Source organism: Sminthopsis crassicaudata, chromosome 3 (genome assembly GCF_048593235.1).
Source record: "Sminthopsis crassicaudata isolate SCR6 chromosome 3, ASM4859323v1, whole genome shotgun sequence".
NCBI classification, from domain to species: domain Eukaryota; kingdom Metazoa; phylum Chordata; class Mammalia; order Dasyuromorphia; family Dasyuridae; genus Sminthopsis; species Sminthopsis crassicaudata.
Genome location: NC_133619.1, coordinates 426665337 through 426690366, shown reverse-complemented (window position 1 = coordinate 426690366; position 25030 = coordinate 426665337). Strand labels below are relative to the sequence as shown.

At 32.4% G+C, this 25030-nt stretch overlaps 1 protein-coding gene across 1 annotated transcript; it reads left to right on the top strand.

Annotated features, from left to right (window-relative positions):
• The first annotated feature begins 10 nt into the window (after positions 1-10).
• Positions 11-24249, top strand: DUSP19 (dual specificity phosphatase 19). Its single transcript, XM_074302929.1, has 4 exons — positions 11-387; positions 7399-7445; positions 15105-15257; positions 22023-24249. Exons 1-4 carry the CDS (start codon positions 162-164, stop codon positions 22203-22205), a joined length of 609 nt encoding a protein of 202 aa, XP_074159030.1. The 5' UTR covers positions 11-161; the 3' UTR covers positions 22206-24249.
• The last annotated feature ends 781 nt before the right edge of the window (positions 24250-25030 follow it).

The following is a 25030-nucleotide window of genomic DNA, read 5'->3' as shown; positions in this document are numbered from 1 at the left end:
CTGGCACTAGAAAAATGAGGCTGCTAGGTGCTGTCAGCCCTCCCAGTTATTGCTGCTAGAAAACAGAGGAGAGGGAGAAACTAGTGTTGTGCTTGTTACCTGTGGGATAGAGGAAGAAAATATCTTTAGAATTGCTTTTGTCACTAGCGACTATTCATGTAATGCACTCCCTTAACCAGGAAATTAGAGCATTCTCTCGAACTAATCTCAGGAAACAATGCACCAGAGTGACAACATTAACTGGGAAAAAAATTATAGAAACGTGGAAGGATGCTCGAATTCACGTTGTGGAAGAAGTTGAGCCTGGCAGTGGGGGTGGCTGTGGTTATGTGCAGGACCTAAGCCTGGACCTGCATGTTGGTGTTATTAAGCCCTGGTTACTGTTAGGTGAGTATTATGTATTGGTTCTTGAGTCAATCACTGTTTTGCTTATTCATAAAAGAAAAATTCTTAATTCATTGGAATAAGTTACATAATTGGAAAGTTGAAATACTTGCATTTTGGCTTTGGCATTCATTACAAATGAACAGACTTTTCTGGCAAAAATCAGTCTTCACACCTTGTGTAGGCTGTATTTTGTCAGAAGCACATGCCTCAATATACATAGTATTGAGTAGCTGTAATGTAAATAAGTGATTCCATCATCCTAATTTCTCAGGATGGCTATAAATTGATAATGGGGAAAATGTGCCAGCTTATTTATTGGTAAGCAAAGGATTATTTAAACTCCTTATTCAAGTTAATTGGAGGACCTCAAATTGAGTAGGGATCACTAGAAGTGGTTTGTCTTTTTTAAAAGTTCATGAGACTGAACAGAAATTTGGGCTTAGGAGAAATTGTTATTATGGGAGACTCATGTAAGAGAAATCTTAACAATAAGAGGAACAATAGAAAAAGCAATGAATTTAGAGTCAGAAGAATTGTGTTTCAATGCTGCTTTTGCTACTTACTCTCTGTAACTCTGGACAAATCACTCTGGGTCTCAGTTTACTGTAAAATAGAGATTGGATTCAGTGACCTCCAAGGTCATTCCCAGCTCTAAATCTATTATCCTTTAAGGTCTTAATATAATATTTCACTTCTTACACAGAATTAACAGGGTTATATTGCCTTCACCCTATTTGAACCATAAATAATCAAAAAAACTGGCTAATCTAATACCTGGTCAGTACCTGATTGAGAGAAATATAGGTCCTTTACGCATTATATTATGTTCAATGATAATATTTATGAAAGGTAGAAAGTATTTATGTACATAGAAGGGGGGAAAGTTTTAAAAGAAATTTATTATGTTACATTTATGTGACTTACCTTTCTGTCCAGCTGATGCCAAGGATATACAATTTTGACTACATGTAGTCACAATGACTATTTCTGAAGGATTCAAGAAATGGCTTCTGTCATGTAGTAGTCTACTTGCCCTTCTTAATTGTCTTCTGTGTTATGTCATTGTAATGGGCCAGAACTTTGGAGAAATATACTTGAGATAAGGGTTCTTAGAACAAGATGTTAACTCAGTGGAATTGATAAGACAATGCTTATCTAGTTTAGCATGGTGATTAATAGTTCTCTAGTTCAGTATGATTGATTTAATCTTAAAACAAATAATGGTTCCCTTGTGATATGATTGGTTTATACTTAGTATATGAATGGATTTAATTGTAATAGAGTATTTAAGAGATTAAAGTCAGACCTAGAGGACAGACTGGGAAATAGACAGAAAAAACAGGACTGGAGTCTGGAGCTCAGACTCCAAGACTTGACCAACCCTCATTTAGGCTCTCCTGCCTTCATGGCTTCACCACTAAGACCAAGGACTTGGGGCTGGTCCTGAGATCCTCCAGAGAACTAGTCTGGACACTATATTTTAATCCACCCCAGTGTGTGGGGGCTCTAGAAAGCAACAGTACATTTTGTCACTTCGACTTGAGGGTTCTAGAAAGCAGGACATTACATTTGGATGTGCAGAATGCTGACTGGTTGATTGGTTGAGTTGCTTACTGGGAGACTGAAGAAGACAATAAAGACTTTGGACTTTATCCCTGACTGTTCTCATGATGATTATTCTGCTAAAACCAAGGCTGGTCCTGAGACCTCCAAAAAGCTAACCAGAATATTACAGTTCATCCCTTGTCTTTGTTTTCACTGAACCATAACATAAGAGGTAATTAGGAAAATTCATACTGCTAAGATTTACAAAAAAAAAAAATAATTGCCTATATGACTAAATTGACCTATGGTCACTTTTCTAAGTTATTAACAGCATACACTTATTTTGTACCTACTATATTTAAGATATTTATAGGGCATACTGTTGGAGATGTTTCATATACATATATGATGTAAGACTAAAATTCAGAAGAAAGATCAGGGTTAGATGTTTAAATCTGGGAATCATCTGCATAAAGGTGATAGTTAAACCAGTGAGAGCTGATGAGATCACTTAGAGAAAAGGATCCAAGAGAGAACACAAGGATATACCGACACAAAAGGGAAAGGACATGGATAATAATACAGCAAAGAAGACAGAGAAGGGAAGAAAAGAACCAAGAAAGAATCATGAGAAGGAAAGAATATCCAGGAGGAGGGAATGAATCAGAGTCAAATCCTGCAAAGGTCAAGAAGTTCCCATGAATATCACTGCTTTTTTTTTTTTTTTTCCTTTCTGATTTGCAAAACACATTTGGAAATGTTTAGTTATTTATGTCTACCTTTCAGCAACTATAAAAGTACATACATTTTTTTCTTTCAAAAGTACATCTCCGTATGACAGCATAAATTCCTTTTTTTGTTTTCTTTTATGTTCTTATTTGGGTTTGTTATTATTATTTGTGATAACCACCCTGTAGATCCAGCTAGTTATATTTCTAGTTGAGAACTAATTTTTAGGTCATCTTTCCCACATGATAGTTCTTAGAATCCTACATAATATCCATTCTGAGCTCCCTCCTTCAACTTAAACTCTTACTGGCAGATTGGGTGAAAGCATCAACTTCTAGACGTAACTCTGTGAATGATTACTACTAACCTATAGCTTCAGAAATGTCACTGGCATTCTTCCCTTAAAAAATCAGGTAGTAGACTGAATTAGCTTTCAAGAAAGAGTCAAATGGCATAGCAAGAAAGGGAGCCATAAGCAATTCCCCAAACCTGCATTATCTTCTCCCACAGATGTACACAGGATATGGGAGAATAATGGGTACAGACTTAAAGTACAGTGTTAATGAGGTACTCTTTTAAGGAATACATATGGCTAAACTATAACTACAGAACTGTGGTATCTCAACATTTCTCCAGAAAATCCTCATGAAGTTTACTGCAGGGCATCAGTGTTAGTGATGGATTGGTCCCTCTATTAGGTTGGACTTGCTTCTCATAAGCATAGCATCTCTTCTGGACAAGTTGAGTTAAACAGGTTGCTCAGACTTTGGGCTGACTCCTTACAAAGTGCATCTTTTATGTTGTACAGGGTTCTCTACTAGACTCCCTGGGCTTGTTTTTTGATGGCTTCAAGAATGGAATGGTTCATTTGTACCCAAAATAATCTTACCATGACATCTCATTGCCTTGACTTTGCTTCTTACAACTTTCATCTTTTTTCTTGTACTTATAATGATTTATGTTGAAATTCAGAATCAGTAATATTTGTTTCTTTAAAAGTCAGATAAAGCCTCTATTACTGATAACTTGTACTTTGAGATATGGAATGTCATTGGTATGATCACTTACACTTGTTCACAGCTTTCATCCCTTAAAACTTTTTTTTTGTCTTTTAAGAGTTTCTGGAAATCTTTCATAGTCAACAAAGAGATGGCTCAAAAACAATTGTGCACTTGTGGAGCTCATTACATAATTAAATCCTCTTCTTTTCTGGTCTTACATACTTTTCACTTATATGTTTAATATCATATTTCCCTTATGAATTATATAATTAAAATTATTAAAATTTTATATCAGATTTTTGATCCAGATATAAAATTAGATAGTATAATTTCTATATAATTTAGAAATGCATGATGTCATGTTCTCTAAAAATGTATTTTTAGCTTTTTATTTTTAAATACATGCATAGATAATTTTCTACCTTCACTCTTGCAAAACCTTGTGTTCCAAATTTTTTTCTCCCTACCTTCTCACCATCCTCTCCCTTAGACAGCAAGTAATCTAATATATGTTAAACATGTGTAATTATTTTGTACATATTTCCACAATTATGTTGCACAAGAAAAATAAGATCAAAAAGCAAAACTGAAAAAGAAAACAAAAAGCAAGCAAACACCAGCAAAATAGGTGAAAATGCTATGTTGTGATCTATACTTAGTCCCTACATTCTTCTCTATGGATGCAAATGACTCTCTCCATCACAAGTCCTTTGGAAATGGCCTGAATCACTTCACTATTGAAAAGAGCCATGTCCATCAGAATTAATCATTGCATAATTTTGTTCTTGCTGTGTACAATGTTCTCTTAGTTCTACTCATTTCACTTAGCCTCAGTTCATGTAAGTTTCTCCTGGCCTTTCTGAAATTGATCATTTCTTATAGAAGAATAATATTCTATAACATTCAAATACCATAATTTATTCAGCCATTCTTCAAATGATGGGCATCCATTCATTTTCCAGTTCTTTGACACTATAAAAAGGTAAAAAACATTTTTACACATGTGTGTCCTTTTCCCTTTTTTATGATCTCTTTGGGATACAGGCCCAGTAGAGACACTGCTGGATCACAGTTTGATAGGCCTTTGGGCTTAGTTCCATATTGCTCTTTTGTATGGCTGAATCAATTCACAACTCCATTAATAGTGTCTCAGTTTTTCCATATCCCTGCCAATATTCATCATTATTTTTTCCAGTCATCTTAGCCAATCTGAGAAGTCTGTAATGGTACCTCAGAGTTGTCATTTGCATTTATTTCTCTGATCAGTAGTGATTTAGAGCATCTAAAAATGATTTTTTGAAAATACATTTGGTTAATGTGAAAATATCCCCTATAGATACAAATATTGGCCAAATGAAATATTTGACATTTTGAAAGGAATTGAAATTATTTCTGGCCAGATATATCAGCATTAACTTCATTAATTCTAATTTGTTCTTGGAAGCCAAAGCTATCCTCAATTTTTTTTTAATGAATTATTTTGGTGATAATAATTTCATTAAGTGGGTAAGCATTGTAATGCCTGTCAAATCATTGCAGCTATTTACTTCCTTATTGAATAACTAGTTGGAATTTGGTATTTTATAATGGTTTGGGTTGTTTTTTCTCATTCAGAGGAAATTTTCCAAACAAAGTGCAACAGTGCTAAAAAAAAAAAAAAAAAAAAAAAGACTCCTTAAGATAAGATAGAAACTAGTACTGTAGTTTTACATTCAAGTTATGGTTTGAAAACAATCAAATTAGGTGTTGTTTTTGTATATTGACTTGAATTGCTCCCACATCTATTATTATGTACTTATGCACCTTTCATGATTGTAAAAGGCAGAATATCAGGACTAAAGTTCATCTGTTTCTTGGGCATAGAAAAATCAAAATCAAAATATGTCTTAGAGGCTACTTTCAAAATAGAGAACCAAGCTTAAAAATATTTCTTGCCTTTCTTTTAGCATATATTTGCAGAAGTTAAGTTTTTATTTATAATTTTGTCAAAGTGATATTTCTGTGTTTTTCTTTATACAGAAATAGCACATTTCCAATGTAGTGGCTAAGTAATGGGAAAGTTAAATATTTTTAAACCAGTAATACATTTTGATAGTCCTATAAAATTGCCAAGTTTTGTTTAGTTTCTTTAAAGCAATTTTTCAAAGAGCTCTTAGAGGAAAAGCCAGCAGAGTGTTTATGTATTGCTATTGGGGCCACATTTACCAACTTCTTGTGGCTTTAGGAAAGACATTCTTTGTATATTCTTTTTTTGGGCCCATATGTGAGGAACCTGGATTTTGCCAGCACTCAGTTATAGCCGCTTCCTATCTTTTCAAAAAGAAAAAAGAAATTGCTGTCAGTAGAAATAGAGATTTGAAACACACTTGTTCTTCCCTTGAAACCAAAGATAAGCTATATGGAGTGAATCAGTATTTGTGTGTAAAATCAGATAAGAATAAAAATACTATTGCTATAAAAGGAGAGTCTCCAAAAATAAAACTTATGTTTCTCCTGCCCATTGTTGTTGTAGTAAATCCTGATTATCTGAGAATGTCTCGTCTAACTGGCAAGTAATTGGAGCCAATTTGTTAAGTTCCTGAGATAATGCTATAGTATGCATATGGGTGTGGTTTCAGAGTCTCTCTGTCTCAGGTTCTGGATGGCAGTCCAAAATCTCTCTGAGGCTCTTTGGAATTAACTAAAATCTTGTAATTGGACTAGGTCAGAAAAGGACTTTTCAGGATACATGATCCAGGCCTGGAATTAATCCAGGTTGTTGTGACTATTATGCCAGTGTTTGTTCACTATCTCTCCTGCTACAACTAATTTATTCATTCAACAGCTATCTGGCTGTTGAGTATCTAATATGCAAGACTCCGGACTAAGAAGGAATACAAAAATGAATAAAACTCAATCTTGTCCACAAAACTTATCATCTATTAGCAGAATTGCAACATGGACATAAATAATCATAATGACATACTATAAGTATTTAAATATAATTAAGAGTTGATAAGTGGCACCTCTCAAGGTGATGAGGAAAAATTTGACTGAAAAAAGTAGCATCAAATCCTAGCTTTGAAGGATTGGTATATTTCAACAGTAGTAATCTGAGCTGAAGAAATATTTCAGAGGAGCAAATATGCAAAAGGAAGGAAAATAGTGTGTAGGGAGAAGAATCTGGAAGAAGTGTTCTAAACAAGTATAAAGAAAGTAGTGAAAAGATAAGATTGGAAAGATGGAATCAAGCCACATTTCAGGAGACCAAAAGTGAATGAATGATTAAAGGAATGAATAGGAAAAAACATTTCTTTATCTCTTACTATATACCAATCTAGATCAGGTACTCTCTTGGTACAGGCTTGCAGAAGGATTTTTTTAAAAATCTTGTTTGTCCAAAGTATTGCTTGCTTAATCATTGAGAAATATCTACATTCACCCCACTTTTTGACATCCTTGCCTGTAGTTTTATAATCATTAAAAAATAAATGAAGTCTTAATAGAATTATAGCAAAGATTATTTAGTTATATTTTTAATTCATTGAAATATAGAGAATGAGAATTAATTACTTTTGTAGATATAAATGCTTACTAGTTATGTGAATTTAGGCAAATCAGATAATCACTCTGCATCTCAATTTCTTTATTTATAAAATGGAATAATCAGGGTTTATACTGCATACCCTATGGTGTTGTGAGGAGAATATTCATAAATATGCACAACATAAATATTATATATCTTTATTTTTTGTAGGATCACAAGATGTTGCTCATGATTTGGACACATTGAAAAAACACAAGGTAAAAAATGCCTAAAATTTAGTATTTCCATTAGTGTTTCATATTTATTTAAAGAAAAAGTATTTTGTTCAGCATTTGGTAAAATTCTAGAATTTTATCAGCAATCTTTTCCAATGATTTAAATGTGGCTAAAATTTGCCTGCTTAATCTAAACATATTGGGTTGTTTGGTTGTTATAATTTCAAATTTTTGTTAGAATTTATACCATATATTAAGAAGGAACAACTATTAACAAATACATGAACCTGGCTATTTTTAGACTTTTAAACTGAACTCAAATTTTTATTTAAATAAATTTACTCTTATGACTTGTTGGAAAAGAGATTTGTTTGAATCTTTATACATATTGTCTCTATCAGCAATATACATATATATATATATATATTTTTATATATATATATATATGTTCATATAAATGATAGAATGATGCAAAAATTTAAGAAAATATATGATTTTCACTATAGAATGATAAGACTCTATGAATTAGCATATTTTAGTCCTAAATTTAAATTTAAATAAAACATTTAATTTTAGTCTACTGCTACAGACTGAATAAAAGATCTTGTTAACTTCTATGTCCAATTTCATCAATGAACCAAAGGAAGTAGGGTTAGGGTCTGAAGAACTGGATAGGAAGCTTCTAAAGAAATTGAAAGATGACATAGAAAATGAATTAGGGGCTTCCTAACTGTGTGACCCTGGGCAAATCAGTTAACCCCAATTGCCTCAGGAAAAAAAAAATAGAACAAAAAAGAAATCGGATTAGGCTGATTTTCCTACATGTCACATTTCAAAGCCAATGGCCCTGTATATAAAATAATAACATATTTGTATAATGCTGGATAGTTTTTCAAAATGTTTTCTATTATATTCTCCTATATGATCTTCCTATTAATTATGTAAGGTAGACTGGGTTATTGGTAGTGTCCTCATTTTCTAGATGAGGAAGTTGAGAAATAAATAAGTTGAGTGATTGGCCCAAGGTCACACATTTATTAAGTGGAAGAGACAAGATTCAAATCTACTATAAAACAGAGCCATTTTAGTATAATTTTTGCCCTTGGAAAAATCATTTTAGAAATTTCTATATGACAAGCTATTTCCTTGAATTTATATTTTGGGGAGTGGGATATATCTCCTTAATGTTCCTGATGCTGTTTGAGTGGTCTAAATTCCTGGTGGTCTAGAGGTTAGTGGCTATAAGAGAGTTATTAAGAATCCCCATTAAATCAGCTTCAGGTTTTAGGAGTGAAAGAATTCACCTATTTCCAAATATTAGTTGCAAAATGAAAGTTTATTGTTAGATAGAAATCAGTTTACCAAAAGACTGACTTCTATAGTGGCAGATCTATGGAAAATGGAGTTTTGCACTGGGAATGCAGTTCTCATTGGACAAAAGGTCCTGGCAGTAAAGGGAACTACCAAGGTCCATCTGCAAAGACTTTAGTTGATGGAAGCTTATTATATTGGGTGTCTTAGGGGACTGGAACAACCAGAGCATATCAGAACCTGTGGGGGCTGGGAGAGCCCAAGTTGGCTCAGATCTAGTTGCTTGCTGAGACAAGCCCAGCTCTCTTATTGGAATTCAAAGGGATACTTTTTGACCAGGATTTGTAATTGAATCAAAGACTATGGAAAGACAACTTGTCTAGGGAGGATATGCCTCAATCAGGAGGGGTTGGGAATCTGAAAGGAATCACAGATCAACAGGAAATATAGTTTCTTAAAGGGACCACAAACCCCTTCATTCCCTTTATTTATTAATCAAGTATGAGTAGACTTGAAGTCAGTGTATCAGTTCAAATTCTGATTTTGATAACTGTGTGGGAAAGTCATATTACTCTTCTGGGCATATTTCTTTATGTGTTAAATGAATGATAATTTCTAAGTCCCTCCTACTTCTAAATCTGTGATTCCATGGTTTATCAGGTATTCAATATGTGCCTATATTTAGTACCATGTATTAAGGATCTACCTCCTTAGATGCCTTACAGTTTTATAGTTCTACAAGTCTCAATACACATGCAATAGTAAATGAACAATTTCAGACTGCATACATATAATGGTTGAACTGTGTGACTGACTTGAATTTCAGTGGGGGAAAAGAAAAAGCAAAATCACTATACTTTGGAATATTCAGAGAAGGTCTCATAGACAATAGAACTTGAATCTTAAAAGATAGATAGTAAACAGCTGTAGAAAAGACCCAGTCAGCAAATTTTGGGAGAAATAAATATATAACTTCTAGAAAGCTTTATTGCCATAAATAGATTTTGAGTAGGAACAAAACTCAGAAATGATTGAAATTGATAAATCCATGTACAAATCATTTTATCTACAATTCATGATTGTTTACAAGAAAAAAACTTGCTTTTAGAAGAATTTATATCATGAGCTTCCCTAACCTCTAATTAATAAAATGTTTCTCATAGAGACTAGATTGATAACAGAGAATTTATGATTACCAAAATAATACTGTGGTCTTACTCCTTATTTTCCTGAGATTGTGACTTTCTTTCTTGGTCCACTTAATCATTGAGACCTCAAAGTAAATTTCCACAAAGATTTTTTTATAAAAATGCTTGGAAAAATGATGGGAATTACTTAATCTTGCCATATAGGTAGAATAATATGTTTCCAATTGGTGTTTCCAAAGTTTCAAGGTGATTTCTTTCCCTCCTCACTGGTAGTCTATCATTAATAAAACAATATATTGACTTTTTCTTAGGCAGACTCTTAGGTCTCTTTAAAAATAATCCTAAGAGGTCAGATGGATTTACAAATGAATTCTACCAAACATTTAAAGAATAATTAATTCAAATACTATTTGGAAAAATTGGGAAAGAAGGAGTCCTACCAAATTTCCTTTATGACACAAATATTGTGCTGATACCTAAACCAGGTAAAGTCAAAATAGAGAAAGAAAATTATAGACAAGTTTCCCTAATGAATATTGATGCAAAAATCTTAAATAATTAACAATGAGAGTACAATAAGTTGTCACCAGGATAATATACCATGACTAAGTAGGATTTATATCAGGAATACAGGATTGGTTCAGTATTAGGAAAACAATTAGCATAATTACTATATCAATAACCAAACTAAAAGAAATTATATGATTATCTCAATAGATGAAGAAAAGCATTTGACAAAATCTAACACTCATTCCTATTAAAATATACTACAAAACATAGGAATAAATGGAGTTTCCCTTAAAATGATTAGTAGCATCTATTAAAAACTATCAGCAAGCATCATATATAATGGGAATAAACTGGAAGCATTACCAATAAGATCAGGGGTAAAACAAGGTTGCCCATTATCATCATTACTGTTGAATACTGTATTGGAAATGTTAGTTTTAGCAATAAGAGAAGAAAAAGAAATTAAAAGAATAAATAATGAGGAAACCAGATTATCACTCTTTGCAGATGCTATTCTTGAAGAATCCTAGAGAATCAACTAAAAACTACTAGCAATAATGAACAATTTTATTTTTTTATTTTTTCAATAATTTGTTAATTTTATAATTATAATTTTTTTTACAGTATATATGCATGGGCAATTTTTTTTTTTTACAACATTATCCCTTGTATTCACTTTTCCAAATTTTCCCTTCCCTCCCTCTACTCCCTCCCCTAGATGACAGGCAATCCTATATATATTAAATGTGTTACAGTATAACCTAGATACAATATATGTGTGTAAAACCAAATTTCTTGTTGCACGGTAAAAATTGGATTCCGAAGGTATAAGAAACCTGGGTAGAAAGACAATAGTGCAAACACTTTACACTCCTTTCCCAGTGTTCCTTCTCTGGGTGTAGCTGTTTCTGTCCATTATTGATCAACTGGAACTGAATTAGATCTTCTTTATTTTGAAGATATCCACTTCAATCAGACTATATCTTCATATAGTATTGTTGTTGAAGTGTATAGTTGTAAGGGCCCTTTAAATGGGCGGACACAGTGCATCGGGAGATTGAGGCCCAGAAGTAATTTCTGTGGATATTAGGACTGCCCTTGGGCGGGATCCTGGCCATATTGAGATAGTTTCGTAATGGGTGACTCTCTCGCTGATTGGCTGTGTGTGTGACCTCACAGGCCCTATGTAAGCCCACTGCAGGCAGCAACCGCCCTCTTTAACCTGGTGCTCTTCACTCTGGCTCCCTAGCCTGGGTGGTCAAGCCAAGATGGGTAGCCAAAAGAGGTAAGGGTTTTGGTAGTGAACACATGGGTCTTCTGACCAGGTGTTCACCAGGGAACCAACAAGTCAGGGCATCAGTTAGGGCATTATGTGAGTAGGTATAATAAAGGCTTTTAAGATTACATGTGGTTGTTCTTGAGTGCGCTACCGGTTACTAAGCTATAGATTCAAGAGATTGTGGCCAGAGACCTTAGAAGGCCTCAGAGGAGGCGAGCCGGGTAGAGCTCACACTGCAAAGGACAGTGGTCAAAGGTGCTCTGGTGGGTCTAGGACAGACTAGTAATAGTAACTGCCAGGAGAGCATGTTACATATAGTGATTTCCTGGTTCTGTTTATTTCACTCAGCATCAGTTCATGTAAGTCTCTCCAAGCCTCTCTATATTCATCCTCTGCTGGTTATTTCTTACAGAGCAATAATATTCAATAACCTTCATATACCATTATTTACCCAACCATTCTCCAATTGATGGATATCCATTCATTTTCCAATTTCTAGCCACTACAAAAAGAGCTGCCACAAACATTTTGGCACAGATAGGTCCCTTTCCCATCTTTAGTATTTCTTTGGGATATAAGCTCAGTAGTAGCACTGCTGGATCAAAGGGTATGTACAGTTTGATAACTTTTGGGGCATAGTTCCAAATTGTTCTCCAGAATGGCTGGATTCTTTCACAACTCCACCGACAATGCATCAGTGTCCCATTCCCACATCCCCTCCAACACTCATCATTGTCTTTTCCTGTCATCTTAGACAACCTGACAGGTGTGTAGTGGTATCTCAGAGTTGTCTTAGTTTGCATTTCTCTGATCAGTAGTGATTTGGAACACTCTTTCATATGAGTGGATATAGTTTCAATTTCATCATCTGAAAATTGTCTGTTCATATCCTTTGACCATTTATCAATTGGGGAATGGTTTGATTTCTTATAAATTAAGAGTCAGTTCTCTATATATTTTGGAAATGAGGTCTTTATCAGGACCCTTAACTGTAAAAATATTTTCCCAATTTATTACTTCCCTTCTAATCTTGTTTGCATTAGTTTTGTTTGTACAAAAGCTTTTTAATTTGATGTAATCAAAATCTTCTATTTTGTGATCAATAATGATCTCTAGTTCTCCTTTAGTCATAAATTCCTTCCTGCTCCACAGGTCTGAGAGGTAGACTATCCTCTGTTCCTCTAATCTATTTATGATCTCAATTAATGAACAATTTTAACAAAGTTTCAGGATATAAAATAAATGCACATAAATCATCAGCATTTCTATATATTACCAACAAGGTTACCAACAAGAGATACCAAGAAAAACTCCATTTAAAACAAAGTCAGGAACTATGTGAACAGAATTACAAAACATTTCCCATATAAATAAAGTCAGATCAGAACAGAAGAATATCAAGTGCTCATGGTTAGGCTTAATTAATATAATAAAAATCAAAATTCTACCTAAGTAATCTATTTATTATATGTGTCATACCAATGAAACTGAAAAGAAATTACTTTATAGACCTAGAAAAAAAATAATAACAAAGTTCATTTGAAGAACAAAAAGTCAAGAATTTCAAGGGAATTAATGGAAAAAATGCAAATGAAGGTCACCAGACCTAAAATTGTATTATAAGGCAGTGGTCATCAAAACCATTTAGTACTGGTTAAGAAACAGAGTAGTCAATCAGTAGAATAGATTAGGTTCACAAAACACAATAGTCAATGATTATAGTAATCTAGTGTTTGATAAACCCAAAGATCCCAATTTGTGGCATAAGAACTCACTATTTTCCCAAAAATTTCTGGGAAAATTGAAATTAATATGGCAAAAACTAGGCATTGACCTACACTTAACACTGTATACCAAGATGAGTTTATGATTTAGACATAAAGAGTGAAACTATAAGCAAATTAGAAGAACAAAGGATAATCTGTCTCTCAGATCTGTGGAGAAAGAAGGAATTTGTGATGAAAGAAGAACTAGAGTATATTATAAAATGCAAAATAGATAATTTTGATTATATTAAGTTAAAAAGTGTTTGTACAAATAAAACCAATGCAGACAAGATTAGAAGGGAAGCAGAACACTGGGGAAACATTTTTTACATCCAAGGGTTTTGATAAAGGGCTCATTTCTAAAATATAGAATTGATTCAAATGTATAAGAATATAAGCCATTCTCTATTTGATAGTCAAAGGATATGAACAGACAATTTACAGATGAAGAAATGTCATATGAAAAAAATGCTCTGAATCATTATTGATTAGAGAAATGCAAATTAAGATAACTCTTTGGGTACCACTACATACCTCTCAGATTGGCTAAAATGGCAGGAAAAGATAATGATAAATGTTGGAGGGGATATGGGAAAACTGGGACACTAATACATTGTTGGTGGAATTGTGAACTGATCCAACCATTTTGGAAAGTAATTTGGAACTATGCCTAAGGGGGCTATCAAACTGTACATACCCTTTCATCCAGCCGTGTCTCTACTGGGCTTGTGTCCCAAAGAGCTCACAAAAATAGGAAAGGACCAATATGTGCAAAAATGTTTGTAACAGCTGTTTTTGTAGTGGCAAGAAATTAGAAACTGAATGCATGCCCATAATTTGGAGAATGGCTGAATGTTATGTTATATGAATATTGTGGAATATTATTGTTCTATAAGAAATGATCAGCAGGATGATTTCAGAAAGTCCTGGAGAGACTTACATGAACTGAGGCTAAGCGAAATGAGTAGAACCAAGAGAACATCATACATAGCAAGAACAAGATTATCCAATGATCAATTCTTATGGACATGTCTTTTTTTCAACAATGAAGTAATTAAGGTCAATTCCAATAGACTTGCGATGGAAAGAGCCATCTTCATCTAGAAAGAGGACTATGGGGACTGAATATGGATCACAACGTAGTATTTTCACTTTTTTGGTTGTTGTTTGCTTGCTTTTTGTTTTCTTTCTCATTTCCTTTTTCATCGGATTTTTCTTATGCAGCATGATAAATGTGGAAATATGTACAGAAGAATTGCACATGTTTAACACATATTGAATTACTTGCTGTCTAGGAGAGGGGATATGGAAAAGGGAAAAAAAATTGGAACACAAAACTAGCTTTATATATTTTGATAATAAAAAAGTTATTATTTTAAAAAAATATTCCTGGGAGTCCTGAGTAGATTTAAAGTGCTAAATACTTGATAAATGGGCAATAATTGAAAGTTTAGAAAAAGTTCTTTCTTTTGTAAGTATATGATTAAATTTGGATATAAGAATTGTAAGATAAAGACAGACATTTCCCCTAAATATTATTCCTAATGTACTTATAAGTACATTCCTAATGTACTTATTTAATGTGTCTAATATCTCATTATAGAAATGCAGAAAATCATTCACATATTCTTATCCTGTGTTGCTAAAGATCACAAGTTCTAAAATGTATTTTTGTGCTTCCTTTTAGGTTACTCATATCCTCAATGTTGCCTATGGAGTTGAAAATGCTTTTCTTAATGACTTTACATACAAACACATTTCTATCCTGGATCTACCTGATACCAATATCATATCTTATTTTCCAGAATGCTTTGAATTTATTGAAGAAGCCAAATTGAAGGTAAAGGCAACTAAGTGGTGCAGTGGGTGGAGCGTTAGACTTGGAGTTAGAAAGAGGTGACTTCAGATCCTGCCTTAGATGTTTTCCAGGTGTCTTACTTTGTAAAATAGGGAAAATAATGGCACCAACCACCAGGGTTTCTATAAGGATTAAATAAGATAGTATTTGTAAAGTCCTTGCAAATTTTGAAGCACTATATAAATGTTAGTGCATAGTTTTGGAGTTTTTTTTGGTATCCAGTTCATCAAAGTCAGAACTATAATAGCACCTGTCTTAAATGAATCACTTATAAGATTTATCTCAGCATATTTAATTCATCTTCATTTTCTTTTTTATGCTTCCCCACAGAATATTCCACAGCAGATTATTTTTTTACATGTAACCTGATCCTCCTCTACTTCCTGTACAACAGGGCCTAATGATATTCTTCTGAAAACTTTAGGAGGTAAAAGACTCCATATATTAAATTCTTCAATTCAAATATGTAGAGATATTTTTCTTTGAAAGTTTATGACAACTGGACTACAGAATAATAGAATCAAGCTAAGTCTGTTACAGAATCTGATTTGGGCCTGATAGTGTATTTGTCATCATGACATTAAGATTATTTTACTACTTCCAGAAAGAAAAGAGGATCTTTGCTTTTTAGCATAACATTTCAGGACACTGGGAACTAAATGTTTCATTTAATACATTTGTCATCTAGTCTGCTAGACTACCTTTTGTTTTATGGTTTTAATGTAATTTTTTATGTAAACATAATATGTGTTTTAAAGGATTTATACTGAAGAGTATGTGAACTAAAGTTGCATTTTGACTCTAAAGATATTAATATAAATGCTTAAATCTTCTGCTCCCTTATTGGATACTAAAACTGTATTGGATCCAATTCAAGATTCTGATAGTCAGGGAATTAGGTAAGTTATTGTTCATAATAACAGTCTCTAATATGCCATTATTTTTCTGAGCATGTGCCTCTCACTAACTCCATATTAGGTAAGTAAAGGGTAGCCTAATAAGGTATTTGGTCAACTTAAGTATGAAGGGTAAAGAATAAAAGATGAAAACAAATCAAAGGTAATAATCATTTAACCTTCAGTCACTTATTTGGTCTTTTTTAAAATAACATTTTGTTTCCTCTATTACATATTAAAACAAATTTTTAATATAAAAAAGTTTTGAGTTCCAAATTCTATTCTTCCCTCCTCTCCCTCTTGCTTGAGATGGGTAAGCAATCCCATATAGTTTTATACATGGGCAATCATATAAAAAATTTCCATATTAATCATTTTGTACAAGAAGACTAGAAAAAAATGAAAGAAAAAAGGTAAAAAATAGCATTCTTCATTCTGCATTCAGACAATGTCAGTTCTTTTTTTTAGAGGCAAATAGTATGCTTTATCATGAGTCCTTTGGAATTGTTTTGGATAATTGGAATGTTGAGATTAGCTAAATTATTCACAATTCTTCTTCATATTTTTTTTGTACAATATTCTCTTCGCTCTGTTCACTTCACTTTGCATCAATTCATGTAAGTCTTTCCAGGTTTTTCCTGAAGTCATTTTTTGAAGTCCTGAAATCATTCTTGCTTGTCATTTCTTATAGTACATTAGTATTCCATATAGCACAGTATTCCATCTATCTTGTTTAGCCATTGCCTAATTGATGGACATCTTCTTGATGTCTAAATCTTAGGCACCATAAAAAGAGCTGTTGTAAATATTTTTGTGTTAATAGGTCCCTTCCCCTGCCTTTTTTCGTGTCTTTGGGACATAAATTTAGTAGTGGTATGGCTGGATCAAAGAGTATGCCCAATTTATAGCCCTTTGGGCACAGTTCCAAATTGTTCTCCAGAATGGTCAGAAAAATCCACAACTTCACCAACAGTGTATTAGTGTCCCAGTTTTCTCATATCCCCTCCAATTTTTTAAAATCATTTTCCTTTTTTTGTCATATTTAGCCAATCTGATAAATATGAAGTGGCACTTGAGTTGGTTTAATTTTTATTTCTCTAGTCAATAGTAGTTTAGAGCATTTTTATATGATTATAAATTGCTTTGATTTCTTTGTCTGAAAACTGTCTACTCATATTCTTTGACTACTTACCCATGGGAAATAACTTATTTTTATAAATTTGACTTAGTTTCCTATGTATTTGAAAAATGAGACTTTTATCAGAAATATTTTCGTGTTCTTTAAGAAACTAAAAGCTTTTCCTTTTCCTTGTGTGCAAAGAAAAGAAGAATTGATTAAGCAAATTGCATTTACCCTTTCTACATATTTTATTACTAAGGACATAAGATCAAGAATTTTTAAAGTATAGTTTAGAGAAGTATTAAAGAATGTTATAGAAAATGTGTTAAATTTACCATCCTACTTTTCAAAACTCCCCAGATTGATAGGTTAGAAAACTATACCTCCCTTGGCATTTAATGTTTAAACCTTTGACTCAGATATGGCAAAAAGTGAATTCTGCTACCATTTGGGATTGTTCATAGCAATGCTTGCTTCCATCAATATAAATTATGAGTTGACTATACTTAAAAAACATACCATCAGCACATTCATTTTCAATTAATTATATTATATATCAATTATATTCAATTACAGTTAATTATATTCAATATTACAAGTCTCCAATGTAAATTTAAGAATTCTAGTCCATCAATCATGGACATTTATTAAAGAACTACTCTTTGCTAGTTGCTAGGGATCAAAGATGGAGATGAAACAATCTCTGCCCTCAAGGACTTTACCTTCTACAGGGGAAAACTACTTGAACATAAGGTGGGAGGGAGAGGGAAGAGCTAAACTTAGGGAAATCCAGGGAAAACTTCTTGCAGAAGATATTATTTGCATTGAGGTTTGGGATAAATAAGTAAGCATTTAATGAAACACTAAACTTTTGTATAATCCCTTTCTAAGATTTTTGGGAATTGAAATAATATATAGTTCGTCCCTTTGTTCAGGAAGTTATCATCTAATTGACTTCTTTTAAAAGACAATAGATTGAAGAATGAGAATAATACTACCATATATCCACTGTATAATAGTCTGGATTATAGAGTAGAATATTTTCTTCTAGTAATTCATATTGTGCTTTGAGATTATTGGAAGGAAATACTATATAATTGATTATCATTATTCATAATATCTCCTTTTCTCTCTCTCTCTCTCTCTCTCTCTCTCTCTCTCTCTCTCTCTCTCTCTCTCTCTCTCTCTCTCTCTCTTTCTGGCTAACCAGTTGGGTAATTGACTTTTCCAGGGTCACACAGTTAAGTTTCAGGTCACATTTGAACTGAAGTCCTCCTTACTCCAGGGCTAGTGCTTTCTTTATATACTGTATTCCCTTGCTGCCCCAGAGCCAATATTTCTCAATGGAAATGCTTCCAGAATTGGGGAGCTTTCTTTATAAAGAAGAATGAAAAAGTAAGATGTAAGTAAACTCTGAATAAAAGTAAACTGTTGAAATAGATACAGCATACATTTAGATAGAGATTAGATAGAGAATTGGTCTTAGAGTCCTGAAGATCTGGGTTCAAATCTTACATGTGACACATTTATATATATATTGTCCTTGGACAAGTACTTAATTTTTTGGAACTTATTTGGAAGTTGTGGAACAATTCTAATTTGCATTGCTCCAGGGATTTTTTGTTCCCCAGAATTCCCTATACCATTAAAACCTAGGTTGGAGCAAAAAGTATTTAAAAATTCTTTGGTTGAAGGTTTGTTTCCATTTTTTTTTTCTTATTTGGGTTCAAAAGAAATAGTACACATAACTCCATATCATACTTTTAATAATTTGCTGATAGTTAAAATTCTCATTAAAGTCATATAATGCCAGAGAAACTGAGGTAAGACAGAGATTGGTTTTTAATCTTCTAATGTGGAGAGTTTTAGACTAGCCTACTTGTGGGACTCATGTCCAAAAATCATTCAGGCCACAAGGAACTAAGGTAGGGAATTTATAAAGGGTTTTAGCTAATTAGCATTGCAAGCAGGATATAAAAGCCAAGAAGGAAATTAATCTAACATTTTACAGCTGTTGTCTTTACTTCAGAAAGAGAGTAGGGAGTGAGGAGTTAACTTGGTATTTAGGGCCTTTTTTTTTTTTTTTTTTTTTTAATGGCTCAGGCCCTGTCAGACTAAGGAGGAGGATCATTCTTGGATAGATAGACTTTTAACAAGGGCAGAGATAGAAAGGAGATAACATAATTCTACTCCAGGGTAATTTTGTATAATAAGGATGGAGTCAGAGCAGTGGGCATCCGGATATTACTTTTCTTTTCTGTCCTTCATTGTATCACAATGACATGTCAAGTTTTTCCTGACTCAATTCTCCCAGTCCTAATGGCAAGGAAGGAGGGGATAGCAATAATAATTGTATTCAGGGGATAACAATTCAGGACATAAGTCTATCCCAACATATCCCATAATAGACTATCCCAACAAGTGATGTTAATTTCAGAGCAGAAAAGATAGTGACAATAACATTGTCTATTCTGTCACTACAAAGTATCACATTTCATTTAGATCATTAATTTTTAAAAAGCACAAGGCTGGCCAACCTGTATCAAGACTGTTCCATCAGATCTATCACTTTCATTATTAAAAGCATAAGCCCCCATCAACATGTTTTATACTGTGTCTCTTTTTACTTGTAAAGTATCCTTTGCAAGTTACCTGAAACTGTTTTCACTTATTGACTTCATTTCAGTATCCAGTTACAGTTTCCATTTCATATTGTTGCAACCTCTTAATTTTGCTATTCCACTTGGTCCATAAACTTAATTCATTTTCAGGTACTTTCTTGATTATATAAATACTTTTTAATTTATAAAGAGGATTGCAACAACATTGAATTCAAATCTGTACCAAATAGAAGATAAAATTAATAGATTAAAAATAGAAAAGAAAGGGGGAGATGGGAGTTATACATACAATTTTAAAACACAACTATTCAGTTTTTCACTAATGTTAAAAAGTGTATAAAGTAACTCACCCACCATTTTATCAATACTAGCAATATAAGAAAAATAAAGAGAGAAATTTTGTTTTAGTTAAATATATTTTTACATATTAATATTTAAAAATATTTCTATTTGATAGAACCCCTTACTTCATAATCTTTAGGAAGAACAATACAGTGAAAGAGAAACAGAATAATGAAGGAGGAGCAAAGGAATCCTAGATTAATTGTATGTCTACAACATTCAGTTTTATATTGACTTTAAGACTTTTTACTCTCACATTTTCAACATAGTGATTGTCTAACCATTATAAAGAGAAGGCTCATGCTTTTACCTTTCTACTGCTTTTCTGTTTTTCCCTTTTCTTTTTTCACTGAGTTTTACTTTTGCTTTTAATTTCTTCCCATCTAGATCTTAAACTAAGGGGGGAGACGTACTACTTTTTTTTTTTTTTTTGTCTTTTCTTTATTTCCTTCTCTTCCATTTGAACTTGTTCACAGAATCCACAGCAAAATCTTTTAATTATTCTTTGTGTTCTATCTCCTGGTTCTAATAAAAGTGATTGATCAGAGATGTATTTTTTGAAGAACAGTTTGAATAAAAAAGTTGAAAAACTTGAGCTGCACTGTAAGGCTGGTGAAACTGAGGCAAGATAGAAATTAGAGAGTTTTAATATTTTATTGGAGAGTTTAGATTAATAGCCTGGACTCACATCTCAAAGAATCCAGCATCAAATGTGAAATTTCAGGGATTTTTTATAGGGCTCTAGTGAGAAGGGAAACAAAGGCAGAAATTGGAGAGTAGTAGTGAGTGGGAATTTTCAGGAATGGACCATAAATTTGGTTCTATCAGGTTGGAGGTAAGGACCATAAATTCTGATAAGTTGGGAGTGAAGAAGGTAGTCAAGCTAGAAACAGGAAGTCTGGAATAAGAGAAATGGAGGGTGCCAGCTAGGTATCTGAGATGAGCCATCTGCTCTATGGAATGCTAATGGTCAGGGCTCCCAGCCCTAATTTGTTATCAGTCCTAATGGCCAGGAAAAGGTGGGGGAAGAAAGGGGGATAGCATATTAACTCAGGGAAACTGAGATATTATAATTCAGGGAAGCTAATGCAGGGAAGCTGAGCTATTATAATTCAGGGAAACTGAGATATTATAATTCAGAGAAACTGAAGCAGAACAATTCAAGGAAACTGTGGCACAACAGCGCAAGATTTTTATTTTAAATTACTGAGGGTTTGTTTGCTTGCTTCTTGGTCACTATTTTAATGTTACTTAATAGTATTCAGAGTACAATGTATAGTAGTCAGGAATGTAGCCGAAAGTGAATACAATGTAGTGGGGAAAACATCTCTTCCTTAGCTGCTACATCAGTACAATGAATTTTCTCCAAGTAGTTTTTACCCCTAGGACTACTTGGTGTACTTAGTTTGTTTCAAGGTTCATCTTTTGCTTAGTGAACTTTTGTAGTCTTTCTTATGAATGTACTTATATTCCTGATGTATTCTTTTTGCTACTTAAAAGTTTAATAGACATGATTACCAGATTTACTGGTATCACTAAAGTACTTCCCCCTCTTCAAAATAGAATACAATTGCAATTTCAGGCTTCCAAAGTGATTTAGAGAACGCTTATGTGAATATTTCCTAAGCATTGCTTATGGTGGATTATACTGTAATGCTCCAATAAGAAATTTTGTATATACTATGTTTTATGATAATTCTAAATGGTATGTGCAATGAGCTTGATAATGTTTCTCAAATGAATATGGATTTTTTTTTTTTTCTTGAAGGATGGAGTTGTTCTTATTCATTGCAATGCTGGAGTCTCCAGGTCTGCTGCAATTATAATTGGTTTCTTGATGAGTACTGAAAAAATCACATTTACCAGTGCCTTTTCTTTGGTGAAAAATGCAAGACCTGCTATATGCCCAAATTCTGGATTCATGGAACAACTTCGAGCATATCAACAGTAAAAAAAAAAAAAAAAAATGGGAATAAATAGGCATAATAAAATTCAGGAAACAGATGAAGCCAACAGTTTGTGAAATGGCATTTTAACAGATGATGTGAAACTATAACTTCTGAATTGATCTTTTAAAACAAAGTTTTTAGCATAGAATGGCAGAAGCCAAATCCTTTCTTTTTGCTTAAAGTAGAAATTGAGGTGTCCTAATTATCTTGAGCTTTGGCCTACAAGAATTTTTTTTTTAAATAACACTGCTTATTGTTCATCATTTAAAATGTATGATGGAATGCTTTTTTTTTTTTTAATTGCATATGCCAGATAACATTAATATTACTGATTGTGTTAACTTCTCTGGAGGAAAATGGTAAAAATTAATTTGAAATCTGTTTTTGAACAGTAAAAGAAAAATGACTCAATTGTTGAATACTTTTTTTTTTTCTTGCAACTGTTCTAATAAACAGATATGCTGATCCTGCTTGACATACACATATTTAGAAAAAGAGTTATCATCTAAGAGAGATTTATTTGTCTGCATTTCTTTTCCTATAAAAATAAATAGCTCAAATTCCCTGAAGGGCATATTAACAACCAAAAGGTTTATTCAGAAGATATATAATTTCAACATACACAGCACTTGAATATCTTTTCATTAGAATTCATTGCCTTTGAGTTGTTTAGTGTGGGGTTTTGGGGGGGTGGGCCTTTATCTGCTTGGTAGCTTTTGCCCCCAGTTCCCTTTACTTCCCCTTTTTATCTCTACACAAGTACTCATCACATATTCTGATTGATATATTTTACTATCAATAGACATCTCTTCTCTTTTTGGATTCCTTTTGTACTTTTACTGAGTCATATTTTACAATGTTTCTGGAAGAATCATATTTCTAAAAAATATTCCTTAGGAAAGGTCTATTTGTCATGACTAAACCTAAAATTCACATAGATAATAAAATAAAAAATTTCAACTGATATTGTTTGCTTCACTGCATATAATTTTTAAGAAAAAAAAAGGAAAAAAATTAAAATGTAAACTCAATAATTTGGACCTAATTTTTCATTGAGCCTGGACACATTTTTAACCTCACTTCTGACTACAGGCTTTCAATAAATTATTTTATTACCTTTGCTTTTGTTTCTCTATTTGGGAAAGAATGATTTCTCATTATTATAAAGCCACCTAGAAATTTCCTTTTTTAGCTCTTTAAAACTTAAAAAAGTCCCACAAAAGCATTATTTCTATTAATATGTTATTGATAACGATATAAAATATACATTTGTAATCTTGTTCATGAAATTTATATTAAAAGTTTTTCATTAGTATTTTATAATTGAGAAAATTAGTATTTTTAAAATTTAAAGTTAAATTTTAAATTTAGTAATTTTTTTTGATTCTTTTATACACATAGTGCATTTGAGTAAGTGTTCTATGTGACTAAGTTAAAAAGTGTATATTGAGCCCATCTTTGCAGTTGAGAAGATGTGTCATCTATGCTGCTCTAATGAGTAAAGGCTTAAAAAGTGGTAATAAATAATTGCTGGAAAAGTTGGCTTCAGAGCTGAAACCTTTCTTTTATCACATACTACTCTTAAGAAGCAGTGTAAAATTAACCAATCAAAGTGAATAGTTTGAAAATGACCAATGAAAATGTCCTATTGAATGTCAACTTCTCTGTGGTGTTCTTTCTAGTCATTTTTGCCAAGGATTCATAGATGTAATAAGTGATCTTTTTTTTTACACTATTGACTATATTGCTATGAACATGTTTTCTTTTTTTCACAGTGCTATAAAATTTAAGTTTATTAAGAATTGGGACATTATGCCCATTATATATCACAGAACATATAATTTGGCATGGAATTTACATTCGAAGTTTTTGTTTTTGTCATTCTGGTTTTGTGACACATAACATGAACTTATTATTTCTTTCTAGTAAAGATCTTGTCTTGGCCACCAGACCTGTTTTAGTTACAAATTATAGTTCGAGCCTTTTTGGAATTGACCTTAAGAGATTAAATCTTAAAAAAAAAAAAAAAAAAAAAAAAAGCTATTTGTTGGTGATAGATCAGATATATGTTTATGTATGATTTCATGCAAAGAAATTAATCTGTAAATCTAATCTTGGTGGCATAAACCTATTTTGAAAAGAAATTCTATTACAATCCCATTCTCTAACATTATGAATCAAAAATATATGTAGATAACAAATGTCAGTTTTGGGAGAGAAAAAAAAATCTCATAATATGTAAATCCATCTGTGCAATTGTGATTTTGGCTGTGTCCCTGAAAATACAACTTAGATTTTTTTTCCCCCTATCATACTTAATTATTTATATCTAGACTAAGAAAAAATAAAGTGCACATTTGCTCAAAATTATAAGTAGAAAAGAAATAAAATGTGGGGTTCTTATTTGAAGAGGTAGACTAAAAATTGTCTTAGATAATAAAAGTTTCTCTTTTAACTTTCAAATTACTTTTAAATTATATTTAGGTAAGTATTTTATTTTCATAATACTTAAAATTTATCCAATGATATGGATAATTTTTAGAATTTATATGAACATATAAATCTTATTCCCTTCCTGTTCCTTATATGTTAATAGATTTGAGGCAGAATGTTGATCATGATTATTTAATCACTATGACAACAACACTGAGAGGAGATATATATATATATATATATATATAAAATGTTTTAAATCCTTATTGATATATCCCTTTTTTTCTTTCCCCAGTAGGATGTATAAGTATAGCATTTGGAAAGTATTCTTCAGGATTTGGGCAACCTACTTTCTTTTTGACTGAATAATTTCAATGGAAAAAAAGTAAAATTT

What these genes read in the sequence shown, in the direction of transcription:
- DUSP19 (XM_074302929.1), top strand. Translation starts at nt 162, where the DNA reads ATGCACTCCCTTAACCAGGAAATTAGAGCATTCTCTCGAACTAATCTC. An exon ending in ACACATTGAAAAAACACAAG is followed by an intron (nt 7,446 to 15,104) that starts GTAAAAAATGCC and finishes GCTTCCTTTTAG; the next exon opens with GTTACTCATATCCTCAATGT. An exon ending in TTGAAGAAGCCAAATTGAAG is followed by an intron (nt 15,258 to 22,022) that starts GTAAAGGCAACT and finishes TTTTTCTTGAAG; the next exon opens with GATGGAGTTGTTCTTATTCA.